The sequence below is a fragment of the Schistocerca nitens genome, chromosome 6 (assembly GCF_023898315.1).
Source record: "Schistocerca nitens isolate TAMUIC-IGC-003100 chromosome 6, iqSchNite1.1, whole genome shotgun sequence".
Lineage (NCBI taxonomy): Eukaryota > Metazoa > Arthropoda > Insecta > Orthoptera > Acrididae > Schistocerca > Schistocerca nitens.
The window spans coordinates 467040684-467060055 of NC_064619.1; the positions used below are offsets into that span (position 1 = coordinate 467040684).

A 19372-nucleotide genomic window follows, 5' to 3' on the forward strand; every position below is an offset into this window, starting at 1 on the left:
TAGCAACTGGATGTTCCTTCATCTGGCAAAACACACACACACACACACACACACACACACACACACACACACACACACACAAACAAAGATGATGTGACTTACCAAATGAAAGTGCTGGCAGGTCGACAGACACACAAACAAACACAAACATACACACAAAATTCAAGCTTTCACAACAAACTGTTGCCTCATCAGGAAAGAGGGAAGGAGAGGGAAAGACGAAAGAATGTGGGTTTTAAGGGAGAGGGTAAGGAGTCATTCCAATCCTGGGAGCGGAAAGACTTACCTTAGGGGGAAAAAAGGACGGGTATACACTCGCACACACACACATATCCATCCACACATATACAGACACAAGCAGACATATTTAAATATTCTAAGATAATTGGCAGAGTCTGTATTTTCTTGTGTGTTACTATCCCTGATGTTATTCAGTCTGTTTATTGAGCAAGCAGTAAAGAAACCCAAGAAGAAATTTGGAAATGGAACTAAAGTTTAGGAATGAGAAATAAAAAGTGAAGTTTTCTGATGATATTGTAATTGTGCCAGAGATGACAAAGAACCTGGAAGATCAAGTGAATGGAATTGTTAGTCTATCACAAAGAGGTTAAGAGATAAATATCAGCAACAGTAAACCAAGGGTAATGAATTGTAGTCTAAGTTAATCAGGCAAAATGAGGGAATTAAATTAGTAAATGAGACACTAATAACTGTGGATGAGGTTTGTTATTTGGGCAGTAAAATTAGTGCTAATGGCTGAAGTAAAGAGGATATAAAATGCAGTCTGACAATAGAAAGAAAAGTGTTCTCTAAAAGAGAAATTTGTTAACATCATATATAAACTTAAGTATTTTGTTTAGGTGATGTTGGACAGCATTCATAAATGTTAGGAACTGCATTTTGTAATACACAGCTGTTTTTTTTTTTTTTATCAATTTCAACACAATTGAGACCATACTCAAGCCATAAATACATATTCCATTGTGCATTCCCCATTACAATAATAATTACCTAAATGGAACATTTCAAACTGATTAATCATTGCATTTGTGGAATGCACAGTTTTATGGTCCAAGAATGGTCTGGGAAAAAAATAAAAAAGAAGTACTTCATTACGCAGTTCCTAATAAATTTATTGTATAGAAGTAAAATGTGAGTCATAAACAGAGCAAACAAGGAGAAAGTACAAGCTTTTGAAATGTGATGCTACATATTGGATGGATAGATCAGATAACTAATGAAGAGAAACTGAAGCGAATTTGAGAAAAAGAAACCTATGGTAAACTGTGGCAAAAAGAAGAGATCAGTTAATAAGGTACATTCTGAGACATAAGGAATCATCACTTTGTTAATGGAGGAAAATGTAGGTAATACAGGGAGACCAAAGCTTGATTATAGTAAATAGATTCAAATGAATGTGGGTTGCATTAGTTGTAAAGTGATGGAGGTGCTTACATAGGAGAGACCAGAATATAGACAGATGCATCAAACCAATCTTCAGACTGAAGACCAAAATTTCATTCTCATTTAGTACACAGAACTGTTTGCGTGGTAACTCTTCTTTTTCATTTACCCATTTATTCAGTAGCCCATAAAACAGCTTTCAGGCTGCATAAGATACACCATCCGCAATTACATACATATACAAGTATGTTATGCATTTTGAAATACAAGTTGTTTTCCACAGTATACAGTTGTACAATTCTGTAATTACACTACACTTAATTTAGTTACAGTATCTATACACAGTTGTTCTATACACATTGTAAAGAATAAAATTAATAGATAATAAGGATAGCAACACTTTGCTTGGAATGAAATTAATAGATCACTTACACCATTATTTAGAAATTCGTCAACAGCATAGAAAGTTTATCTTTCAGCCAGCATTCTATAATCTTTCTCAACTTATTAATTTTTAACTGCTACAACCCACATGGTAATTTTTTCAAAAGAGACCATCTTTTGTGCAGAAAGTTGCTTTTGTATTTTCATAAGTCTAGTCCAGGGAGTATTCAAAGAGTTCCTGTTCCTAGTTCTGTAAGAATGAACATTCTGTCTTGCACCATATTTATGCCAATTGTTCTTGGTGTACACAAGGGCATGAGGTATATATAGACTTGGAACAGTTATTAATTTGTTGTCAATGAAATACATTTTGCATGGTGTGTTTGATCTTAGACAATATATGCATCTAATTGCTTAATTGCTTTTTTTTGCCAAATAAAGACTCATCTGGTTCTAGCAGAGTCACTCCAGATGGCACAAAACAGTGTTTGTGTGATAAAAGACAGCAATCTGGAGAATTACAAGCATTACAATCACAGAGTCATGTCATCCACGGTAAATAGAACTAAGGGTATTAATAGTATCCTGCCCATGTGTTAAACTCTTTCCATTTTAATCAAAGTAGAGCTAACAATTTAGACTTCGGAAGCACTGTCTACAGTTAAAAACTTCATAAGAATAGCAACAAATTATACCTACAATATACCAGAGTATCTATCACTAGACATGCAGACAATAAACAGATGCCCTACAACATTTTGAGGAACATTTACAGGACTTGTCAATTAAGAAATATGTGTAACAGTTGTTGCTACTTTTATGATGCTGTCTATAAGATATTCACTTTATTTTAAATCCATCCTGTAATGTGCAATATAAAATTATTGTTGTAAAAAAGAAAATGTATATTTCAGCAACTGCTGAAAAATGCCTCTGGTCTAATTAAAATAACTTTAAAAGTTCACTCTTTATGACTTTGAATGCAGTTCCTCCAACAAGAGCTCTCAGCATCATTCATGCATTGTCTTGAATTGTCAAATTGCCACAAAAAAGTGTCAGTTCATTTTCAATGTTTTAGTAGTGATATATACATGGATAATACATTATCAAGCCCTACCTGTGGCCTGCTCATTGTTGCCAGCCACAGCAGACTATAACACATCCCTTCGTGTTGGCAAACCACTCCCTGGCTGATTGTGCTGCTCTAAGCCGGAACACAAAGAAACACATCCCTGTAAAAGAGATACCATTTATTGGGTCATGGAGTGTTGTGTTGGCTAGTGTGGGAGTCAGCACTGACACAAACAAGAACGGAGAGAAGTTGTGATGGCCTGTAGCAGGAATCCAAAATGATCTATACATTTAACTTCCTAATTAATACGACACTTTTTCTAAAGAGAAAAGAAACATAATGTAACTTCTTGTTATGAGGTGACTTGATGAGCATCCTAAGCCTCCTACATGTAGTTATTTTACTCACTACTACTACTTGCAGAATGCAGGCTAAGTATCATCTTCCTACTATGTGAAAATTACCGAACAATCAGTTTAATAAGTCACAGCTGCAAAATACTAACTCGAATTCTTTACAGACGAATGGAAAAACTAGTAGAAGCCGACCTTGGGGAAGATCAGTTTGGATTCCGTAGAAATACTGGAACACGTGAGGCAATACTGACCTTACGACTTATCTTAGAAGAAAGATTAAGGAAAGGCAAACCTACGTTTCTAGCATTTGTAGACTTAGAGAAAGCTTTTGACAATGTTGACTGGAATACTCTCTTTCAAATTCTAAAGGTGGCAGGGGTAAAATACAGGGAGCGAAAGGCTATTTACAATTTGTACAGAAACCAGATGGCAGTTATAAGAGTCGAGGGGCAAGAAAGGGAAGCAGTGGTTGGGAAGGGAGTAAGACAGGGTTGTAGCCTCTCCCCGATGTTATTCAATCTGTATATTGAGCAAGCAGTAAAGGAAACAAAAGAAAAATTCGGAGTAGGTATTAAAATCCATGGAGAAGAAATAAAAATGTTGAGGTTCGCCGATGACATTGTAATTCTGTCAGAGACAGCAAAGGACTTGGAAGAGCAGTTGAACGGAATGGATGGTGTCTTGAAGGGAGGATATAAGATGAACATCAACAAAAGCAAAACGAGGATAATGGAATGTAGTCGAATTAAGTCGGGTGATGCTGAGGGTATTAGATTAGGAAATGAGACTCTTAAAGTAGTAAAGGAGTTTTGGTATTTGGGGAGCAAAATAACTGATGATGGTCGAAGTAGAGAGGATATCAAATGTAGACTGGCAATGGCAAGGAAAGCGTTTCTGAAGAAGAGAAATTTGTTAACATCGAGTATAGACTTAAGTGTCAAGAAGTCATTTCTGAAAGTATTTGTATGGAGTGTAGCCATGTATGGAAGTGAAACATGGACGGTAAATAGTTTGGACAAGAAGAGAATAGAAGCTTTCGAAATGTGGCGCTACAGAAGAATGCTGAAGATTAGATGGGTAGATCACATAACTAATGAGGAAGTATTGAATAGGATTGCGGAGAAGAGAAGTTTGTGGCACAACTTGACCAGAAGAAGGGATCGGTTGGTAGGACATGTTCTGAGACATCAAGGGATCACCAATTTAGTATTGGAGGGCAGCGTGGAGGGTAAAACTTGTAGGGGGAGACCAAGAGATGAATACACTAAGCAGATTCAGAAGGATGTAGGTTGCAGTAGGTACTGGGAGATGAAGAAGCTTGCACAGGATAGAGTAGCATGGAGAGCTGCATCAAACCAGTCTCAGGACTGAAGACCACAACAACAACTATTCACTACTGATGCTGTCATAGTCTGCGACCGAACTGGGGCCGACCAGTGATGGGTGGCTGGTTACGTCAGTGTTGAACCCTGTCATCCTGGATGTGTGGCACTGCCACCTCTTTCCATCAGCGAGTGGGTATTGCATTCTTGATGCCATTTTGCAGCACTGCACTGTTTGGTGTGCAGTCTGTGCTCAGGACTGCACACGAATACATTAACAGCTGAGGATCTTGAGGGGCTTGCATGCTTTATAAAGACTGTTGCTGGTGTAGTGCTGTGCGCACACAGCAGACCTGGCGATGGGGGTTGGTGACAGGGCTGCGCCTGGCAGCCACCTCAGATAGTTGCAGATCTGCTGCTTGAATGTCAGTGTACACTACACTTACCTCAGTGGCCCAACCTACATCCACTGTGGACGGTAGGTGCAGTAACTGGTGGGTTCCTACACTCCTTTTCTTTTGCTGGGAGGGAGGGAGGGGGGGGGGGACATTAGGTATTGCTGTCTGTGATGCTGTAACTAAAGAGATGTCCATGGTGTCCATGTTTATGTCAGGATGGCAGCCAAAGGCACAAGGAGTTCCTGATGCACCCAGACTGGTGCATACGGGTGGAAGTGAGTGGGATGGTGGCACCCCTTCTGTGCGTGGACCCTGGGATGACCAGTAGAAAGAACCCATGACAGGAGGGCAGATGCTATCTGGACATCAGAATCCATGACAAGGGGCACTGACATGGACAGCTATGACAGTGAGCTGGAGCGGAGAAGCTCTTGATGGAGACCGGCTTCCATCCCCACTGACAGCGGCACCTGCTCAGTGCAGTGGGAAGTACATGCACTGGCTACAGGAACCAAATCTGTCTTTGATGCTGATGAAGCCCCAGGTGCTGGGGTAGGTAGGCATGACCAGGCCAGAGGGGTGAGGACCGATTAAGAATGAATTTTGCACCATAAAAGAACACATGCTTTTTTTGAGGCATAGGCAATAGCAACAGCTTCTATTTGTACCTGAAAATAACATTGCTGGCCCAAGATGAGTGTATGGATTGATGGTAGAGATGGACGTACCAATGGTTTGCAACCTTTTTTTTTTTACATTTGTGGCAAGATGCACACTGCTTGGTGCAGGTTATCCACTTGTGCTGTACAAAACAAAAGAGGCATGAAGGAACTGGCCTTTGCTGTTCCTGCTGCTGACAACAATGTGTTTATCAACATCAACATGGTTGGCTTGTTTCTACAGTAGCTACCTCCTCTTCTCCTAGTGTGCTAGGCTCCACGTGCCAGGGCTGCATGGTGTCAACAATGGCAACATCACTCCAAGCCTCAAATTGGTGGCCTGTGGTGCAGAGACCTCAAACAACTGTGCAATATTTGAAACCTCTTCTAATGCAGGGTCCTTAATGTGAAGGAAACATTGATGCACCTCCTTATATGGGGCCAAACTAATGATTGTGTCTCTAGCCATGGTGTCCTGAAACTTAGCCATGACAAACCAACACTTACAGCTGAGTCTGTGAAACTCAGCTGCCCAAGCCTGATATGCTTGCTGTAGCTGTTTGTGATATTGGTAGAATTCAACATATGCAGTGACCACACACATATGCTTGTGGTGATAGGAGGACAGCAAACAACAGATATTGTCTAAAGAAAGTGATGTTTTTTCTTTCAGAGGAGCTGACTGGCACAGTAAGTGATACACACAAGGGGGTGTCCATGATAAGAAAATAACTTTACAGACCTCCGTGTTGACAATTTCCTAGTCTTCTGTGATGCCACCATAGGGGTGGGGGTAGGTTGGGAGGGGGGAGGGGGCAGTGGAGGGTGGCCAACTCTTGGCTGAACCTGGGTCAGTGCAGCCAACAACTATTCCAACATGACTGTTTGTGCCTGCTGTTGTTCCAGAAGTGACTGGAATAAAGTCTCCATGGAAGAGTCAAATGGCAGAGAAACCACAGAATCCAAAACACATGAAAATTTGACCCTCAGTGGTTGCCACTTGTATTCTAACTAGGAACTGGTTGTCGTGCTGTGTACATGTGGGCAGACCTGGTGACAGTGGTTGGTGGTAGGGCTGGCCATGGCAGCATTGCATAGTTGCAGGGCACAATTTGAATGTCAGTACACATTATGCTTGCTGTAGTGGCCTGACTTACGTTCACTGTGGGCAGTAGGTGTACGGACTGGCAGGTCACAGTCTCAGTCAAGGGGAAGCTGACAATTTTTGTGACAGTGTTGCAATGCATGTTTCAAATATTAACTATCAAGCAATTTCAATTAGACTGCCATACACATGCTCTTTTTGTTTGTTTCTTGCTAATAAGTGGGAGGATGAATTTAAAGAACTTGAGAGATATATGTGTGTGTGTGTGTGTGTGTGTGTGTGTGTGAGAGAGAGAGAGAGAGAGAGAGAGAGAGAGAGAGAGCGAGTGAGTTAGAGTGGGGGTGGGGACTGTAGCTAAAAATAAACTGGTATGTTGAATTATGTCTCTTTGACATTTTATGTTTAAAGGGATGAGATTTTCTGTCAAATTTGTAAGCAACTTACAAACAATCCTACAAAAGCATCACATGCTCGTGGATGGGTGCTACTGTCTCTCTGTGTGGGTTGCTTTCCACCATCAGAGAACTTCGCAATGTATCTCAAGGCATTCATTCGTGATGGTCCTCCTGGCTATGCTCCCTATTGTGAACGGCGCCTCAACAGGACAGTTGCCAATGGCAGTCGCACACAGCCACCCAGCTGGATTGAAATGCAGGTGATTATCCATATGCCATTTTACCTACTTAGTATAAATTGTTAGCACAGTGTTTGATTTTAAATTTATATAAATCATTCAGTGCTTGGGTTTATTTAATGTTAGTGATTGGTTTTGTGGATTATGATGCTGTAGAGGGTCAGTAGTGTAATTAGTGAGAGACCATTTGTAGAATAATTTATGAACAGCAGGATGAAATAGCTTTTTGTAGTAGAACTCAGCTGCACTATAGCTTATGGCTAAAAAATAAAGAAGAGAAAATAATAAAAATATACAAAAAGGACAATCAATTGATTATGTAACTATTTATAAATTACATCTCAGTTTAGAAATACTACAAGTTATGAAAAATGTAAGGGCATGAAAAATCTTAGTTATCAAACCATTATGCAGGCTACATATTTGTGCTGTAACCATCATGGTATATATCAAAGATATTACAGAAATAACAATTTTACAATAATATCAGAATTGCACACCCATAAGGGTAACAATAACTGGCAATTATATCTCAGTTTTGAAAAATGTAAGTGATACAGAATGTGAGTATTGCTTTGACTTCAAACACTTCAGAGCCTTACACCCCATACACAACTGTAAAAGTGTATAGTCAGGTCAGAAAATTGAATTATGAATAATTGCCATGTTGGCAGATTGTATTTTTGTCTCTTGGTGAATGAACTTCCTCAGCATGATGTTTTCACTTGTAACAGTTACAAACAGAATGAGCAGGTTAAAAATTCATCATAACAGAGTATTACCACATTCGGATCATACCTATTGACCTAATATGTAGAAGATCATTGGTCTGAATCCCACCAAATGTAGCACATTTTATGTAATTCTAAAGCTAATCAGAATAGTTTGTTATTATTTTTATTTAAATAATTGAATCAAATGTATTTTTTTTATTTCAAATTCTTTGTCACGTCATTATCATAATTCTATTGATTTTATTTGCCCTTTCTTTCCTATCATTCTATTTTCATTTGGAATCTGCCTGAGTCACCTATATACTGGAAGCAAGTGCCAATGAAGACTGCTCATTGGTTGGTAATGCATCAGCTGTTATACCTTGTGTGAGGATAGTTTCCGGTAACCAATGATAGTGAGAAATAACATTTTGCTTTTAGTGCTGAAACTGAAATTTTTCTATCTTGAGTTTGCTTGTGGAGGTTAGCTTTAGTCACCGTGAACAAAGTGATTGTGATTTTAGTTCTGTTGTAGATTGTTGTCCGCCGTTTTCTTGGATATATGGCACATTTACGAGGTTATGTTTAGCTTAGGACATGACATTAAATTTAGGGCTATAAAAAGCATTGTCTGCTGCAGTTCAGTCATTAGTCACTTAAAATCAACAGTCAACAGAGAATTTTGAATTTCTGACATGCATTGCAGTGACCACTTCTGATATTGTTCTGTGTTGCACGTAACAGCATTTGTCAAGTGACTAACCCTGTTTGTGTCTCACCCATAACTGAGCAGTTGATAGCAGCCAATGTGGTAACACTGTAGCAGTAAATGACAGACATCAACTATCAAGTAATTTTAATTGGACTATAATTTGTCATATAAATGAACAAGCATACATCGTTGTGTGTTTTGGTGAAGTTGAGTAGAAAGATCATTTCAAGACTTAAAACTATTTTTATTATGTATAAGGGTTTATTACGGAGTGCATTCTGTTGTGGTTGTTCTGTTTATTTGCATGAGATATTCCTTGTGGACTTCATGCCATGATGAGAGCTGTATTGCTGTACTTGACATCGTCACAAGTGCAGCAAGGAGATTGATGTGCCATATATGGCTCTAAGGGATGTCAATGACTGTAACATAATGTACAGCATCAATGTCAATATATATATTGACTCTTTTTGTATTAGCTTCTTGTTTAATTGGTTGAATGTCATAATCTGAACTGGACATCAGTCTAACATAAAGATCCATGCCAATCTCCTGTCTGATATATAGTCATGTAATAAAGTCTAATTGCAACTCGAAGTTGTTAGAATACTGATTTAGTAGATGTTGGCACCAAATCGAGATTTAAAAAGATTGCATCTCATCAGGAAGTTGACTGCCACTACAGGAAAGATATGTAGTTTATTAGAAACACCCATATTGACTGAACTCTTGCAACAGAATCTGGCTGAAACACAAAATTGACAGCAGTGACATTTTTTCATAGATCTAAGTATGTGTTGAAATGATACGCTATCAGAAAATGGAGGTGGTATATTGATCACGGTAGATAAGAAACTCAAATCTACACAGACAGAAACTGGAGCTACATGTGATATCATTTGGACAAGACTCAGTTTCAGCAGTGGGAATAAACGTATAATTGTATCATTCTGTCAATCACCAGACTTGCGCCAGATGTAACAGAAAGCCTTATGGAAAATTCCCAACTCATTAACACATTTTTTTAAAGTTACTGGTTTACATGTTCATACTGTCATGATTGGGGTAATGTTATCATCCAACAATTAACTGGGTTAATTACAGCTTTGTAAGTGGTGAGGATGACAAAGACATAATGTGAAATGATACTAAATGCATTCTTTGAAAACTACTTAGCACAGATAGTTTGGAAGCCACTCATGGTTGGCTATATGTTGGATCTAATGACAACATAGGTTTTATTGCTTTGACTGCGTTCATCTTGAAATTGGTATCGGTTATCATGGCACAGTTACAACAGGGGTTGCCAAAGTACAGAGGGTACCAAAAAGCAAGTAGAAAGTTAGTTAGTAATTATGTTATATTTAAGCACTAATGAGTGCAATCCTTGCCTAAGATATGAAACAAGTCAGTTTTACAATTGTCGTACATCTCAGCAGAAGATGAAGCAACATGCTGACCATAATTCTTCTATGAAGTAAAAGGAGATTTCAATTTGTATTTGAAGTTAATTTTATGATCTATTACATTCTTTACATCACTAGGTAGGTGGGCAAAATTTTTTGTGGCTGAATATCTCATTCCTTACTATGCCACTGTAAGGCTGAGTGATGGACAACTTCAGCCATTTCTCCTTCTATTATTATGTTTATGAATGTTGCTGTTATTTTCAAAGTGTGATTAATTGTTGACAACAATTTTCATAAGGAAGTAAGTGCACTGTGAGCTGTTTTCAGTGTGCCCAGCTGTTTAAAGAATTGTTTACCAGAGGTTCTTGAGTGGACACCACATATTATTCTTACTTTGTACATTAAACACTTTTTCATCAGTGACATGTTACTCCAGAATATAATGCCATAAGATATTAATGAGTGAAAACAGAAGAAGTAAGTCAACTGTAAAGAAAAAGTTACCAAGATTATATGTTTAAGAAGATTTGTAATCTGCAACTTCCATTTCAGGGTCTTATCAATATAAGCACCTAAGAAAAATAGTCTACTTCATTCATTAATTCACCTGCATAAATTATTTTTAATGATGTGGTCAGGCTTTGTGCAGTGCTGTGTTAGATGTATTGTGTTTTATCTTAATTCAGTGACAGTCCCTTTGCAGTTATTACCGTTGAAGAAAATATTATTTACATTTAAAATAGTTTGAGATTCTGCATTAGACCTGATCATAATACATGCATATTCAGTAAAGAGAAAATTTTCTGTTTCTTGGGTATATTAACAAAGCTCCTTTGTATATAACAAGAATTGACCCAATGTCAACCTCAATTGTACACTTGTAGTTATTATATCCCTTTCTGAAGATGCTGTTTCACTGTGCAAACTTTACTAGTTTCTGAATGAAACAGCATGTATCCTTTTAGTTAGATAGGATGTAAACCAGTTACAAGCAATATCTCCGAGAACATGATATTTGAAATTGTGTAGAAAAATGCCGAGGACTGTGAAATCAAATAGTCTTGATGTTTCACAAAAACTACCAGTTAACAATATTTTGTCATTTAAATTTTATATAATCTGATGAACTGAAAACTGAATAATTGAGGTGAAAAATAAACATGTTCTATAAAATAGATAATGAGGCAGTAGCCTCATAACTCAATGAGAATTTCAAAATATTTGTCTCTGGGCAGGAGCATGTAGAGGAACTGAGTTCAGATTTAGAAGAATGTTTGACTAAGCTCTGAATAAATGTGTTCTGAGTAGAGCAGTTCGTGATGGGGATCTCCATGGTGTACAGTTTCTGTGAAGGTCAAACAAACTTAAAACTTGGAAACATCCTGATTGGAGAAAAGGAGAATGGCAGCTGGATCATGTATTTATGGACAAATTCTTCCACAGAGAAATCTGCAATGTTAAAGTATTAAGAGGGGTGATACAGGTTCAGATCATTACATTGTCAAAATCAAAATTAAGTTCACACCACTAAAAAAGAAACCAGAATGCAATAAATGAAAGAGGAACTTCAATCCCCACCAATTAATTAGAAATGATAAATATAAAGAAGTCACACAAAATATAAAACTGAAAGATAATTTAGAAAAACTGGTTAAATTCTCCAGCAACAAATGGAAAATTCAGCCCCATTGAACCCATGTAAAAGACATGTCTGATGTAACTCAGAATGTGACAAAATTCATGAAGAAAGATATCATGCATGGATAAAAAAATGGGGCAGCCGGGATGATTGGGTTTGTGAATTTTAGGAAGAAGGTAGAAGGTAGGGGTGCGGGGTGTCGGTGGGGTCAGGAGGTTGATGGAGTCAGGTGAAAGGTTTTGTAGGGGGCCTAAGGTTCTGAGGATTCCTTGAAGCTCTGCCTGGACATCAGGAATGGGATTACCTTGGCAAACTTTGTATGTCGTGTTGTCTGAAAGCTGACGGAGTCCCTCAGCCACATACTCCCGACGATCAAGTACCACGGTCGTGGAACCCTTGTCCGCCGGAAGGATGATGATGGACCGGTCAGCCTTCAGATCACGGATAGCCTGGGCTTCAGCAGTGGTGATGTTGGGAGTAGGATTAAGGTTTTTTAAGAAGGATTGAGAGGCAAGGCTGGAAGTCAGAAATTCCTGGAAGGTTAGAACAGCATGCCACCCATTGTAGCTGGTTACCAAGCCCCCACAGAACGTATCTCTGCCTACGTAGATCAACACCTTCAACCCATTACATGCAGTCTCCCATCCTTCATCAAAGACACCAACCACTTCCTCGAACGCCTGGAATCCTTACCCAATCCGTTACCCCCGGAAACCATCCTTGTAACCATTGATGCCACTTCCTTATACACAAATATCCCGCACGTCCAGGGACTCGCTGCGATGGAGCACTTCCTTTCACGCCAATCACCTGCCACCCTACCTAAAACCTCTTTCCTCATTACCTTAGTCAGCTTCATCCTGACCCACAACTTCTTCACTTTTGAAGGCCAGACATACCAACAATTAAAGGGAACAGCCATGGGTACCAGGATGGCCCCCTCATACGCCAACCTATTCATGGGTCGCTTAGAGGAAGCCTTCTTGGTTACCCAAGCCTGCCAACCCAAAGTTTGGTACAGATTTATTGATGACATCTTCATGATCTGGACTCACAGTGAAGAAGAACTCCAGAATTTCCTCTCCAACCTCAACTCCTTTGGTTCCATCAGATTCACCTGGTCCTACTCCAAATCCCATGCCACTTTCCTTGATGTTGACCTCCACCTGTCCAATGGCCAGCTTCACACGTCCGTCCACATCAAACCCACCAACAAGCAACAGTACCTCCATTACGACAGCTGCCACCCATTCCACATCAAACAGTCCCTTCCCTACAGCCTAGGTCTTCGTGGCAAATGAATCTGCTCCAGTCCGGAATCCCTGAAGCATTACACCAACAACCTGACAACAGCTTTCGCATCCCGCAACTACCCTCCCGACCTGGTACAGAAGCAAATAACCAGAGCCACTTCCTCATCCTCTCAAACCCAGAACCTCCCACAGAAGAACCACAAAAGTGCCCCACTTGTGACAGGATACTTTCCGGAACTGGATCAGATTCTGAATGTGGCTCTCCAGCAGGGATACGACTTCCTCAAATCCTGCCCTGAAATGAGATCCAGCCTTCATGAAATCCTCCCCACTCCACCAAGAGTGTCTTTCTGCCGTCCACCTAACCTTCGTAACCTCTTAGTTCATCCCTATGAAATCCCCAAACCACCTTCCCTACCCTCTGGCTCCTACCTTTGTAACCGCCCCCGGTGTAAAACCTGTCCCATGCACCCTCCCACCACCACCTACTCCAGTCCTGTAACCCGGAGGGTGTACATGATCAAAGGCAGAGCCACGTGTGAAAGCACCCACGTGATCTACCAACTGACCTGCCTACACTGTGATGCATTCTATGTGGGAATGACCAGCAACAAACTGTCCATTTGCATGAATGGACACTGGCAGACAGTGTTTGTTGGTAATGAGGATCACCCTGTGGCTAAACATGCCTTGGTGCACGGCCAGCACATCTTGGCACAGTGTTACACCGTCCGGGTTATCTGGATACTTCCCACTAACACCAACCTATCCGAACTCCAGAGATGGGAACTTGCTCTTCAATATATCCTCTCTTCCCATTATCCACCAGGCCTCAATCTCTGCTAATTTCAAGTTGCCGCCACTCATACCTCACCTGTCATTCAACAACATCTTTGCCTCTGTACTTCTGCCTCGACTGACATCTCTGCCCAAACTCTTTGTCTTTAAATATGTCTGCTTGTGTCTGTATATGTGTGGATGGATATGTGCGTGTGTGCGAGTGTTTACCCGTCCTTTTTTCCCCCTAAGGTAAGTCTTTCCGCTCCCTCTCCTTTCCTCTTTCCTTTCCTGATGAGGCAACAGTTTGTTGCGAAAGCTTGAATTTTGTGTGTATGTTTGTGTATATATATATATATATATATATATATATATATATATATATATATATATATATATATATATATATATATATATATATATTAGCTATCACATCACAAAACTTTTGTAATGTGCTGATTTTTATCCACTTCACAACTTGGCTTGCGGTTTCTACATAAAATGAACAGGTTTCACAACAACAAAAAATTTTAAGATTTGAAGATGAGTGCAAAGTCTATTAAAACTGGTTGTCTTAAATAAAGAAATATGTTTTGTGATCTAGGCTGCTGAATATTTCGTAGCAAATAAAACAGATCGTTCCTTCAGTACTCGCAAAATGAGAAAATTCAGTCATGTAGAAGTCACTCCAGATGTGCCCCAGGGGAATGAGTTTGCAACACATGGTGTTATTATTGCACATTAATGACATGTCAGATTATATTAATACTAACCTCAGCCCTTTTGCACATGACATATAACCTATAGTCTAAAAAAATTAGCATAAAAATCCACAAAGATTTCACATCTTGATAAGAATTCAAAGTGATGCAAATACTGACAACTTACTTTAAAGATACACCTCACAGTCCAAAAATTTAACATCCTATTACTCCAGTACTTCAGTAGGAGAAAATATGACAGGTAATGTAGTGTCAGTCCTTCCTTTTCTTTTTACGGGACACTAATGAAGTTCAAAATTGTCCATAATTTGACTGTTGCCTCTGTCTATTTTCACTATCTGCTTTATACTGATTAAAAATTTGCACATAGCTCCCTTTAAGATTTTCTTGTTACTCAGGCTCAAACCCTTGTCAAATTGATTATGTACTGGATAATGATTAAAATATTACTTTGCAAATCTGACAAGTATTTCCAGTGTCATGGTTTGTGACATATCCTCTCATATCTTGAGTTGAAATAATAATCAGAGTTAGCTATTATATTAACATCCACTTTATGATAAGTGAATATTATTTCTACTTATCTGCAGCTGTGTTTCCATCAGTCCTTGACAGTTTTGGAACAGTAGTCTAAGTGAAAATACATCTGCGAAATATTTTTTTGGGTTCATGTTCAAGTCATCTATTCTTTAACTGGAGTGACAAAGGCCATACGGTTTTTTATTTTATAGATTTTCTTCCTCCTGTAAATTTGACATTATCCCAGTACAGGTAATATACACTCTTTAAGAAAACAGCCGTACAACATGGAAGCCAACCTAGAATTGCCGCCAAAAAGCATTGCGTAAAGAGTGTGTATAGCAAGATCACTCTCAAATTGTTGGGTGACTTTCCAAATAAGCACATTTCTTTAAAAAATATCATTCAAAATTAATTCTATTATTAACATAATCTATTTTCATTAGAAGCTAGTGTGGTGCATACAGATAATTTCATATGTGTGTATTGGTTCAACTAAATACAAATTTAATATTTTCAATAGTAGATTGTCTGAGCAATACTCAAGAATGGGCTACACTAACATTCTGTACATGGTTTTCCTTTCCAAAATTCTCTCAATAAAGTGTAGTAGACCATTCACATTTCCTGCAACCATCCTTATGTGTTTGTTTCATTCAATATTCATTGCAGTGCTACACCAAGATATTTAGTCAGCATGACTGAGTTAAGCAGCACACTACTAATTCCATATGCAAATAATATGTAATTGTTTTTCCTACTCATCTGCATTAACTCTCATTTTTCTACATTTAAAGTAAGCTGCCATTCATCACACCAACTAGATATTTTTATTAAACTCACCTTGTATCCTCCTACAGTCATTCAGTGATGACACATTCACATACAGATTAGATCAGATGTACTTTTCATTCCAACTGATCCATAGTGAGGAGTCCTCTGGGATGTGGACTATGTCAGAAAACAAGAATACACAATAAGTATTTTCAAAATAAGATCAGATATGCTAATGTTGCTTCCACAGATCTCAGTTGCAAATGAGATTACCCATGCGGATGGAAAAAAAAAAAAAAAAATGCAAATGAGATTACCCATGCGGAAGGGGGGGGGGGGGGGAGAGGGAAACACTTAGTTGCATAGCCTGTCATAGGCATGCATCATTAAAAGTTTTGTATATCACTTATTTACAATGATTGCAATACTGTACAAAATTTGTACAGATGTCGGACTGTACATAGTATTCATATTCTGTGATATTATTAATAACACACACATATCAGTCAGTTCTGCTAATAAATTCATCAGTGGATAGGAGTTTGCCACCAATAAGTCCTTTAGACTCTTCTCAAACCGACCTTTATTATTAGTTAAACTTTTTATGGCTACTGGCGTGTTATTGAAAATGTGTGTTGCTGAATAGTGGATATCTTTCTGAACCGAAGTAAATGACTTTAAATCTTTTTGAAAGTTATTCCTATTTCTAGTATTGACACCATGAACTGAGCTGTTGGTTTGGAAAACCAAAGCATCATCAGCAACAGCCACAGATTTTTGCTCATCCTGTCTGTTAGATCGTTTATGGATGTAAAAAATAAAAGTTGTCCTATCACACTTCCTTTGGGATGTTCCAACAATACCCTTGTCTCTAATGAACACTCACTGTTGAGGACTATGTCTGTAAGCCACTCACATATCTGGGAACCAGTTGCTTGTGCACATGCCATTGTTAACACTCTGCAGTGGAGCACCATATCAAAAGCATGGCCTGTCAATCATTCTATTTGTCTTGAAGAATCCAGATCATGATTCGTTACCTAGCAAGTTGGTGCACTGGTAAGACATTGGACTCATATTTAGGACTTCTGTTCAAATCCAAGTCTGGTACTCATATTTAGGTTTTCTGTGATTTCTCTAAATTGCTTAAGGCAAATTCCAGAACGGTTCCTTTGAAAGAGACACATGTGATTTATGTCCCAATTCCAAGTTTGTGCTTCATCCATAATGATTCCATCATCTTCCTTTTTTTCTCCATGATGCATTAATACCATCTTCAGCATGTAAGGTGATTTGATGTGCCACCAGAGGTGATCTTTGTAATGCTGTTACTAATTTATTTTCAATCCCCTAGTTTATAATAGAAAATTGAGGATTCAGAATTTTTTTAATTGTAAAATTCCTTTCTATTTTATAGGCAACCAAAGCAAAGAAGCCCATGATTGTTCAAATCACATTTATGGATGGCTCTTATAAAAATGTTGAAATAGATTCAGCAACCACAGCAGAAGAACTGTGTGACAATCTGAGCCAAAATATTGGTTTGACTGACACATTTGGCTTCTCAGTTTTTGTTTCTGTTATGGATAAGGTAAGTGACAGACTGTAATGTAAAGCAGAAGATTATTGTATCTGCTTTATTATTTTTATTTTTAAAGATGCACAGAATATTGCATGAGATCTGTTCCCTTTTCTTATTAGGTTATTTCTTCAGAATGGGTGAAAGATATCAATCCCAAAACTGAAAACTTTAAAAAAATCTTTAAGTCTCTTACATAGAATCAGCCGAGCAACTGTTTTGAATCACTTAATATCCTATCAAACAATGAGTGGTTTCCAGCAAGATAAAAGCACTTCTGTTGCTGTCCTTCATAAAAGCACTACTGCTGCTGCCCTGGAATTAGTTACAGGTTACTTACTTAATAAATCTTTTGACTGTTGCTCATTTATATTCCACTTGCACAACTTGGGACTTGTGTCAAACACAATCTCTAACTGTAATCAGGTCTCAATTGAGTTATGGGTGACACTTTGTCTCAGTTAGAAACAGATATTCTTGTTTGAAGGAGCTCATTTCTTGGGACATTCATTCTCATAGTTGCAATTAATGTCTTACCTAGCAATAAAGGAGCAAAGATGTTACTAAGATGACACATCAATGGTTTTCATGCACCCTTGCATCATAGAATTACATCAAGCAACACTGGAACTTACCAGTGAAGTGGTTTTCATGTAATGAATCTCTGAGTACTCCAAAGATAATACAGGAACTTATTCTCAGATTAATTAAAGCTGTAAAAAGAAAATCAGAAAAATGTTTAGGCCTCCATACTGCCAGCACATTAAACTGGAAGGAACATATTAGCTCTGGGAGGAACCTGTTGTCTCTGCAGGAGAACAGTTTGAATGTGTTACCTCATGTGGAAACTGGAAACTGGCTGGTGTAATCAATAGTGATCACCTGAAAATAGCACAGTTCGGGCTCATTTCATATGGAATACCAATTTGGAGGCATTCTTATCAAATCAGTGAAATTCTGAAAATACAACAAAAGTTATCAGAATAATGCATAAAGTCAATCATAAGGAGCATTGTAGTCATATTTTTAGCAACCTGAAGCTACCTACTGTTGTGAAACTTCTTATCTGTAGTATATTACTTTATGTTAACACCAACATAAGTGAGTTTGACAATCAGAAGAGTATCCTAAGCCATACCACTAAAGACAAAATGGAGACTGCTCTCTCAAGTCATAGAGTGACCACAACTGGTATATCTCACCAAATAACATTGTCTAAAACTTAATTATGAACTACCACAATCTACTCAGTCAACACATTTTAACAGTTTTAAAGCTGATATTGATAATTGTTCACTGGAACAGCTGTTTCAAAAATTGACAAAAATTTTGGAATGAGATCATGCTGACATGAAATTTTGGAAAATATTGATATGAAAGTAGGTTTTATGTTTAACAGTTATTGTTGGAACAGTTTCTCATGCTATTCACAGCTTATTTCATGATAGAATCCATTCCATTCAGGTGCCTGAATTTTATAATACTGCCTTAAATATTTATTCGTTAATTTTTCTGTTGCCTTTGGTCCACAGGTAACTTCAATAGGAAGCACCAAAGAACATGTGATGGATGTCATTTCTCAGTGTGAACAGTATGCAAAAGAAAAGGGAGTACTAGAGAAAAATGCTCAATGGAGGTTGTATTTCCGCAAAGAAATATTTGCACCCTGGCACAATACAGCTGATGATAGTGTTGCAACAAATCTGATATACCATCAGGTGGTCCGTGGTGCTATGTTTGGGGAATACAGGTGTGACAAGGTAAAATATTGTACCACTGACATTTTTACTGAACTTATTGAGCTCATAAATTACTAATAGTTGCATCAATTGACCTGTTGTTTACTTACAGAATTGGGAAATGTTTATTGCTATACATACTTCATTCATGTTTAACATCTTTGGTCTATTAAAGGTTTTGCTATCTTTCTTTAGTTTCAGT

General features: G+C 38.3%; 1 protein-coding gene across 1 annotated transcript in view; it reads left to right on the plus strand.

Annotated features, from left to right (window-relative positions):
* Positions 1-19372, plus strand: part of LOC126262482 (myosin-VIIa-like) — a 390655-nt gene that overhangs the window by 216299 nt on the left and 154984 nt on the right. Inside the window, exons 22-24 of the mRNA XM_049959145.1 lie at positions 7109-7355; positions 17270-17443; positions 18964-19191. Coding sequence (XP_049815102.1) covers positions 7109-7355; positions 17270-17443; positions 18964-19191 — 649 coding nt within the window. The remainder of the gene's footprint in view (positions 1-7108; positions 7356-17269; positions 17444-18963; positions 19192-19372) is intronic.